The sequence below is a fragment of the Plasmopara halstedii genome (assembly GCF_900000015.1).
Source record: "Plasmopara halstedii genome assembly, contig: Scaffold_110, whole genome shotgun sequence".
Classification (NCBI taxonomy): domain Eukaryota; phylum Oomycota; class Peronosporomycetes; order Peronosporales; family Peronosporaceae; genus Plasmopara; species Plasmopara halstedii.
This window is the reverse complement of record NW_020187031.1, coordinates 568,410-578,170: the sequence shown is the minus strand read 5'-3', so window position 1 is coordinate 578,170 and position 9,761 is coordinate 568,410. Positions and strand designations below refer to the sequence as shown.

The following is a 9,761-nucleotide window of genomic DNA, read 5'->3' as shown; positions in this document are numbered from 1 at the left end:
AAATTTGTGAAGGAGAGATGCCGGTTGTTGCCTCCCTCACGACAGAAGAATGTTGTCGACATGTGTATATTAGAAAGTCGAAGGAATCGAGTGTGGCTGGATATGCCAATACTCCCACTAATACAGTGGATCAGTCGGATATTGTGATGGCCTAGAGATGCAGAAGATGGACACTGGGGGTCAACGGGTACAACTGACCACAAAGGTGATGTTCCCACTCGTTGTGTGATTGAGCACATACATGTGAAAGAATCAACGAATTTTGTTCATCGTGTTTTTGATACCTCCGCTATGGATACGATTGAGTCTGCTGGTGAGTATGTCCAGCGTAGAAAAAAGAGACAAAGAAATGGAAATTGGGAGCTTGGTCTGTCAGTGCATTACGAGGTTGGCTCGGAAATCAGCGTTCCCACAATTCGTCAAGTCACCATTAGATTTCAGCACCACAGCACCTTTACTAAATACGACATCATATTGAAACCGGATTGGAAAGCCGTTGTGAATGAGTAGCTCGAGTGTACGCCTCCAGCGTTGTGCGCAGCTTCTGCCGTCAACTCCAGCGTATCTACCGCCGATAGAAGTATCGCTTGCATAGTCTTCGGATCGTCGGATACTTTGAAGGGAAGCTTCCACATCAGCTGACCAAGCTGATATAAGTCGTGCTGAATTCGTAATTTGTAACCATGATACCGATGGTGTCACCGAATAGTCGTTATGTTGGGTTGACGTGACTCGTCCGTGTCGATCAACACCCAATAGCTGACCCCAGGATCGGCACTAACACAATGTTACGCCATCGGATATCACCCGCGCCCATGCCAATGCTTCAACGCAGTCAGCATATGTTGCAACCACTCGCTCAACTCATCAATTGTTGGAGGCCGCAGATAACTAACCAGAGACAATTCCACAACCAAACGGCCATCTCGCTTCACGATCAGCTTTTCCACGGTCAGCAGATGTGTGATGGGGCTGCCTTCGTCCAATCCTCGCAGAATCTCGTATGCGCTATTGAGTCGCTCAAAGTCCATTTCACCACCGCTCTTCATTCATTTCACCACCGCTCTGCGTACGTTTGATCGTCTGTTCGATAAAATCATCTAGCAGCACGATCTTCCGTTTCTCGATTTCATCGGGTACGAATGGCTCCAAATCACACGCATACGATTGCGTCGTCAACTTGGCCATCTAGTATAGCAACAACGCCAAGTTGTAAAATACCTTCAACGCATCAGCTCTATCCTCAAAGACGCTGAAATCGAGAACCATAGTTGCACGACACGGTCCGTCGGATCTTTCGATTACCACCACTTGTATATCATACCTGGACGTAGCGTAACCCAATATGTACGAAAGATCTCCATAAAACATCACGTTCCACCGGCGCATTTGGTGGTTAACTCCCCTCGTGCCGTAAATATTGGCACTAGAGAACTTTTCTTTCTCCACGCATCAAGACAAGTCCCTTGTACAGAAGGATATAGTCCGGTCGCCTTCGTAGAATAGTAGTGCATGTTTTATCTGCGACATTTCTGCATCCTCGAAGTCCAAAGCCCCTGTCGCGACACAGGGAGTTCGAAATCCGGAGCAAAGCATCATAGCACTCCTGCCATGAGTTCCCCGACGCTTTTGCTTCAGGTGGAGGGCTATACATGTACAGAAAACTGTCCAGTAACAACGCGAGATCCGGGCATGTAAGAGATGGACCATCCGTATTGAAGACACCACCGGCAGCCACTGCATCGCGCAGCATTAGCTTGAACGGTAAGGACTTCTGGAGGAGCTCTACCAGCTGATGTGGAGCAGATAATACCGCCAGTTGCAAATCTAAGTGTTCCCATAGCTCTGCCAGCGACATGTGATGCTCAACACGCTGTCGCTTCACATCAAACTTGTCCATGAGCAGTTCCACCAGTACGTGGATCGCTTCATCATCTGCGAGCGTGAAATTCGACATCTCCTCGTACTCAGTAGTGAAGCCACCATGCACAATTTCTTGACATGAATATTCCCCTTCCTTCCTCGCCAAGTAGAGCGTCAACAACCGCGAAAGAATAGTGTGCTGCTCGGTGCTCAAAATACCAGCTACCTTCTCCCGAAGCACCTCCACATATGCGTTGCGCAGACGGAGAAAATGCTCCCATCGCCATACACACCGCAGCGCAGCTCCATCTCTTTCTCCTCTGCCATGTTCACTCCGCCATTCTCTTTTCTTGGAATGTTCGGCACACAGATCATTTAAGGCCAATCGGATCACACCATTGTAATTATTTTTTTGACAAATATATTCCTCAATGTATATAAGCTAAATGATAGTGAGTTAAAAAATCATCTTCCCCAAGAGTGCAGCTCACCAGGCAATTGGTGCCGGCATCACGCGAAATATCAGCCAGTCCGCTGAACTTGCACTTGTCAAACATGTAGTTACTAAACCTGTAGCTGCTAAACCTGCAGTTGATAAAACAGCGACGATCAAAACTTTTATCGTGCGCGTTGCATTCAGAACATCAAATCTGTAAATAAATACGATCAAACTAAGTGAGGAGATTCACGTGTGTTGTCACTGAGCGATTGGATCAAGTCGTAGATGCACGCAGTTTGTGATTCCATCGACTACGACACAGTGATGATGCCATATCTGAATTTGGAAACGACTACACGTGCCTTTTGCAATATCAATTTAACGAATTGGTTGATTTGAAGATGCTTACAATTTTTTCTTTAAGTCCCAATGAGGGCCGTGGACCATTCGAACAAACAAACGTTAAATGCGACGTGGAATACTTCCTTGCAGCCAAAGCCTACAATGATCGATTGCATAATTTATGTATAATGATTCGAGGTGATTGATCCATACAGCATCAAAAAGTGTGGAATCTTGCCGAATTTATTAAATATTTTGTATTTAAGCACATTTCGGTTGGTATTTGATGCGCAACAGATTTCTATGTGCTCAAACAAATAGTAGAGCGTTTCAGCAATGATGATAACGGGGTTTCACGTGCCCTGGTTTGAAGGATGTGGGCCAGGCAAGATGACGTGATCGCGCTATAGTGTACGTTACACGAGATGGTTGGACCACACAATGGTGCGGCTACACTAGTAGTCAGTAAGTGGCTGGACTGCCAGCATTTATATGTTTAATTAGGTTAATCTACATAGATAACCTATAGACTGAGATATAGGTTACTTTGCCGCAAATAAATTCAAGAAATACAGTTTACGTTTTACGCAGAAGAATTTATCAGCCTTGGGTTAAGGTTGTATTTACTCTTGGAGTGAATGTATTCCGATCCGCTACAAGCGTACTGGTTCTAAGTATAGAGCGAAGGTCACCGACCTTCAACAAGCGCTTCGGCAGTCCCGCTGCAATGACTGCGTAATTATGACCAGAAAAGAGCAGCATGACGAGAGTAACAAGCATACTTGTGGTACACAGACACAGCCAAAGATAAAGGCATACTATTACCACGTTGTCATCAGAGACGAACATGCAAAAACATAGTATATGCAAAAGAAGATATTTGTAGCGGGTCGCGGACATCAAGGGGCGTCATTGGATATCGATACTGATTCCAACGGCGACTTGTTAGCCTAGGCGACATCTGTTCGACATGAAGCCGTCGTATCCGCTGCGAATTAATGTCTGGTGTCTGGGTAACAGTTGCTGTAATGTGCAACACAAAACCATTACATGAACGTAAACCTATGTACTTTCTGCGTGCATTGTAAGAAGTCATAACAAAGAATTTGTAGTGGGTCTATATGCCTATGTGACGTCTTCTTTGAAGTATCAAGTATTTCGAGCGGTACAGAATGCCAATTTCTTCTTCGGAATTTGTACAGGTGACGAGACCGAAGTGTCCCTTAAAGTGGGTGGCGTAAGTCAGTCGGCTTGAACAGCTGTCAACACATCTTCATGTGTTATGAAGTTGAGCACATCCGTCGAGCTCGGCAATTATGCTGTCATTTTACCGCTGTAGTAAATTGTTCAACTTCAAGCGAAAATCGGCTTGCTTGTTTAGTGCGCAAATTAGAGACATATGACCCAGAAAGGTGTGGGTCGTAAAACCGTTTTTCTTCGATTTATCAATACTCAGCATCCGGTGGTAATGAGGTATCATAACCATCCAAAACTGCATAGAAGTTGGAATAGACCGATGATGAGTAACCCAAAGCAGATGGTACATGAAAGTGAATAGTCAGGTCAAATGAAACAACTGCTTCTGATTGTATTGCGAAGGTGTACCACCTACCATTCATGTGCCAGCAAGTACCGCTCCAAGAACTACTGCTCGCGCCCGTGATCGGGTCGATTTTGATCCACACTTTCCGTGGTGAGCCCATGTAGATAACACCCCAACTGATGCGTAACTACGTGGCTTGTCTGACGGCGATGGAGCAACTGAACCAAGAATCAATCACAATGTAGCGTCTGATTGTACAGTGACAGATAAAGAATTCAGTGTCTTAAAGTCAGTCAAAGAATTTCATGCGCTGAGACAGAGGCAGGTGCAAGCACCTTATCTCTCCCACAGTAAACGTGCGTCCGAGACATCAGATGAGTTTCGTGCAGATGGACGAAGTGACTGTGGGCGTAAGCAGTGGTGCTCGTGGAAACGACGATGAACAAAGCCTGGATTATCGTCCTCGCAAAGGAATGTCTTGTAGTGGCTTGCCGTCCGGCTTGTATAATTCAGGTGGGCATGAGACTGTGTTGGATTATACAGTGCAGGCTCGTGACTTGAGCATGCCGTGGAAATGATAGCCATGATATCTACAGGTCGTACGTTGCAATTAACCGACCAATTGAATATATGTGTTATGGTTAGGTACGTTGAACAGATGTTGTTACCCAAGACATCAAAGAGACACGTCTGAATGCAAACATGCCAATACTTGACGAGGGATGAGGACAAAGCCGAGAGCGCGACCCAGATGTAAACATCTTCTCCATAGTTCCACCTTGTCTCTGTTATGTTCAGCTGCTCCAAGTTTAGCTGTGACCCACATCGATGCAATAAGCTGCACCAACAGCTGGTGGGGGTGGCGCAAGAGCTTTGTAGTAGTTACAGCATGACAGATCGACTGTGGTAGGAATACCAACCACCTAGAGTTTCTTTCACAGAGTTTAATGGCAAACGCGCGACCAGTGAGAAGAACACGCCACGATAAACGGTCGTATTGGCTTGCTAGAGAGAACTAGTCCGACCAAAAACTAATAAACCTCTGAAGTCTGGTGAGAAAACACGGATGACTGTCTGCGTAAAGTACAAACGCGATCTTTAAGAGTTTTTACACACAAAGTCAGGAGAGTTTAAACCGTAAGCTACGCAACGCAAATTGTACCTAAATACACGGCGAGTTGCAACTGCAGTTCTTAGCTACTAAACTCATACTCGTAACTTCCTTGGGATGTGGTTATCATGTATTCTCAACCAAACGCGTTACGCATGAGAAATCTGGAAATGAAGGCTAAAATCTGTCGAATGGCGAGGTAGTCTTCGTTTGTGTAGATGGAACGGCTATACGGACATTTCGATGGCAGCAATAATTGCAAAGGGAAACTTGTATTGTGGCGAGGCCTCGAAGCGTCTTCGTGTGTTGGAGTCACGAACGAATTCGGAGTAGCCAAAGCAAAGGACAGAGGGTCGAAGACAAACACGGCATGTACGTAGTCGGTGTGTGTGGCGTTTCTTAAGCGCTTACGTAGGAGAAAGCAATGTATGAAGTGTATAAAGCAGTCTCGTGGAGCACTGTCTCTTTGAATGATAGAAACAGACTATTATAACGTGGCCAACATTTGTAATAACGTAGCAACATTAGAAGCCGTGCTACGACGTAATGTAAAACTTCATACCGCGTTAAAAGGCGACAGCAAATATGACATGGTATCGTCGGCGTTGGCAAAAACTGTTTAGCTTAAAGCCGACACAATTGGACACTCATGACAAGTTAGAGTTGTATGAGATGTATACAAGCGGTTCTGCTATGCATTGTGATTTAGAAATTTTTAGTCATATTATCACAAAGCTGTAAACAGCCGTGATTACCCATCAATCGCGTAAATGCATAAGCAGACGTACTTGAGCGTGCTGCAAACAGCTAGACGCCGAATTTTTAGACAACAGCTTTGACGGCAGCGTATCATTAGCTTCGGCCACAACTGGTCAACCATTATGCATCACACTTTCGTGACAAGCACATGGCTGCATGACACGTACACAAGCAGCTCTGTAGTGTATTGTCATTGCTGTAGATATCCCCAAATTGTCGACACCTGTTATAACGCATCCACAGCGCAGTTACAAATGAATACGCACCACACCATGTTGCAAGGGGCTAAACACCACATTTTAAGGTAACAGCACGAACGACAGCGGATCATAAGCTTCGGCCACAACTGATCAATGCAAAGCTTTCCAATTCTCGGTATATTTGTAACAAGCTCAGAGCTGCATGTTATGTATAGAAACAGTCTTACGGTATACTTTCAGTGCAATAGATATAGACAGCTTATCACCAAGCTATCAGTAGTTGTCATTACACATCAACCCAATAAATGCAATAGTAGACGTGCTACACCGTGTTGCAAACAGCTAGCCGTCGCGTTTTATGGCAACAGCATGGACGACAGACGATCACTAGTTCCGGCCACTGCTGTTCAACATTAACTCGCCACATGCGATGCATATTCGAGAGTAGTATAAAAGCCATCCTGTAGTCGACTGTCATTTCAATAGATGTGGACAGATTATCACTGAGGTGTCAACAGCTATAGGAACCCATCACCCGTGTAAATGCAATAAAATACGTACAAAAGCGTGTTGCAAACAGCTAGACGCCGCGTTATAAGGCAACAACATGATAACAGCGGAGTATGAGCTTTGACAACAACTGTTTGACTTAAAGGAGTCACATCCGATGCATATTCGTGACAAGCCCATGGCTGCATTACGTGTATACAAGCGGTCTTGCAGTGAACTGGCATCTCAATAGATGCATCGAGGCAACATAAACAAGCGACCTTGAGTTGAACTGACGCTGGGTTTGATGAGGCAAGCCGATTGATACATTTTCAACAATATCGAGCACGCATAATCCGTATCAATTCAGAGGAAGGCATGCTACAACGGCTAGGTATATCATTTTATATACCGTGGTGATAGTCTCCCTCATCAATCGCAGCATCAATTAACCACAAGCTGGTTATTTTCATGCTGCCGCTCTACATGGTAATAAATTCAAAACTCATATAACCGCTCCATTTCGAGTTCCTCACGTCTAGCCAAATGAGTCGCTGCTGTCATTGCTGTTTATAGAGTTGATGCGTCTAACTATCTGTGACACGCCTTAGCATGTCACCACTTGCGATTACGCCAAATAATGCGTGCTCGTTCCTGTTGAAAACGTGGTGACTGGCAGTCATCATCCATTGAAGCGTCAGTGCACCAGGAGTATATTTGTATTCACTCCATGCCGCTATTACCTTGAAATAAAAATGGAAACACATACAACAGCTTGGTGTCGAACAGCTGTCGTCTAGGCTGATGAGTCGCTTTGAATTTGCTGTTAATAAAAAGGATGCGTTTAGCTATCCGTGACACGCTGTAGCATGTCTGTCATTGCATTTACAATTTTTATGCATTCTCATCGCTGTTGTCGACGACGTTTTAGTATGCCATCATCGACCGCGGCGTCAAAGCACCATAAGGCTGTTTGTATTGCGACTTTTAGCTGACAATTATTATACAACGCATATGACGTCTCCATATTGAAAGTTGGTCGCCTTTACTGACGGTTGTTATCGATGGAAGTGATGCCTTTGGCTAGCCGTGACACACTGTAGTCTGTCATATATTGCATTTGCACGTTTTCTTTGTGCTCGTCCTTGCTGAAAATGTGTTGATGAGCAGTCCTCATCAATCGCCACGTCAGTGCACCGGATGCTTCATTGTATCAACGGCATGCCGCTACTACATGACAACAATTAAGAGACACATACAATGGCTTCTTGTCGAATAGCAGCCTTCTATTCTCTATTCTAATGAGTTGCTGTAACGCTGTCGATATGAAAGGATACACTTAGCTATCTGCGACACGCTGTAGCATGTCTTAATTGCTTTTTTTCGGCTTTTGAGTGCTCATCGCTGCCACGAGTTCTCGGAGTCGGGGTATCCCCGCCGCTTTGCAAGATATTGGGCTTGACCCTGTCAAGGGTGTCGACCTAAAAGGCGTTCCGCGTGATAGTGGACGCCACCATTCTCATCGAGAAGAGTCGGCGGGGAACGATGACGACTTTGTCGATCGCTGTCCGGTAACTATCGATGCTCTTCAAACTTTGGAGGACAAAGTCCGTCGTCATTGGCATTCTGCCGAGCATCTTTCTTAGGTTGCAAACCGCTGTACGGAAGAACCCGAGAGCCTGGGGCACTTTGTGCACCGTCTGCCTCACGTTGAGAATTATCGCGCTCTGTCAGAGCAGCTCCTAGCCGTCGAGCAGATGAAAACGTCACTTCGTCCGACGGTGGAGCGCCTTTCGCCACTGGAAACGGAAATTGTTGCACTCCGAGCTCAGAAACAGCTGCTGGTTCAGCTTCTGGGTGGCTTCCGCATTCACTTGCGCGGGTTCCCGGTACGGCTGCAGTAAGCCCACATAAAACATCGGCTGGGTGCCCATCCTTCTCATAAGGTTTGGCATATACGCAAGGCATCGCTTGGCCACGACCTTAAAAGGTCAATTAAACAGTGGGCGAAGCTTTGTCTAAAAGACAGCAGATAGTGTATGTGTAGGAAGGTTGTTAGCTAATAAAACCAGGTCTCCAACCTCAGTGTGTTTAACATTTCTTTCTCTCCTTCCTTTTTTATATATTGTTTCGGCATGTCTTGGCTTTCAGTCATCGCATCGCGAACGTGTCGAAGAACAATCAGTCTGATGAAAGGAAGTCATCGACTTCTTTACGGACAGAGAGGAGGCTGACATCAGCTAGTGGCTTGGCTATTTCTCCCCCACCAAGCCCTGAGCCATGCATGGGATCGCGGCATCAGCGGTACGCGAGAATTAACAAGCCCGTGCACGCTGAACAGCGTGTAGCTGGTAGATGAATGCACTGCATTGTTTAGAGCAAACTCTACGAGTGGCAGCATGGCGGTTCAGCGCTTTGGCGACTTAGCGCAGACGCCGCGAAGAACGTCTTCAACGACGCGATTCACGCGCTCAGTTTGACCATCGGTCTGTGGATGGTCCGCTGTTGACATAGTCAAAATTGATGCTCAGCACCCTGAAGACTGTGAACCAAAAGTTCCCAGTGATGCGTAGGTCTCTATCAGAGCAATTGACTCCAGGAGTCCATGTTGTCGAAAGACACGATCCACAAACAGTGTCGCTGCACTCACACCGTCGATGATTTCCGGCACTGCCACAAATGAGCCATCTTGCTTAAACAGTCTACAAAGACCACCACATCCGTATTGCTGACGAGTCCTTCGGTAGACCAAACACAAAGTTCATACTCATGAACTACCACACACAGATGTAACCGGCAAACTGACCAGCGGCGCCGCCGCATTCAAGGAGAGTTTCACCCTTTGACATGTCTCACATGTGCGCACATATGTGCTCGTCCACTTGTACAGCTTGGGCCACCAATAGTGGCAACTCACCGAGCTGTACGTCTTTTCACGACCGAGATGACCACTGATTGGGGTATCATGCACCTCATAGAGGATACGGTATTTCAAATCCTCAGCGTGAAGAGCCA

General features: G+C 45.9%; 2 protein-coding genes across 2 annotated transcripts; both read right to left on the bottom strand.

The window, feature by feature from the left end:
- Window positions 1–1,032: 1,032 nt before the first annotated feature.
- PHALS_00128 (uncharacterized protein) lies at window positions 1,033–2,190 on the bottom strand (the record flags this gene model as incomplete). Its single annotated transcript, XM_024728170.1, has 3 exons — window positions 1,033–1,188; window positions 1,436–2,085; window positions 2,157–2,190. The coding sequence occupies 3 exons, from the start codon at window positions 2,188–2,190 to the stop codon at window positions 1,033–1,035; spliced, it is 840 nt and encodes a 279-aa protein (XP_024572166.1).
- A 6,131-nt stretch (window positions 2,191–8,321) lies between these two features.
- Window positions 8,322–8,714, bottom strand: PHALS_00127 (uncharacterized protein; the record flags this gene model as incomplete). The annotated part of the gene is made up of 1 exon (XM_024728159.1): window positions 8,322–8,714. The coding sequence occupies one exon, from the start codon at window positions 8,712–8,714 to the stop codon at window positions 8,322–8,324; it is 393 nt and encodes a 130-aa protein (XP_024572165.1).
- Between the last annotated feature and the right edge of the window lie 1,047 nt (window positions 8,715–9,761).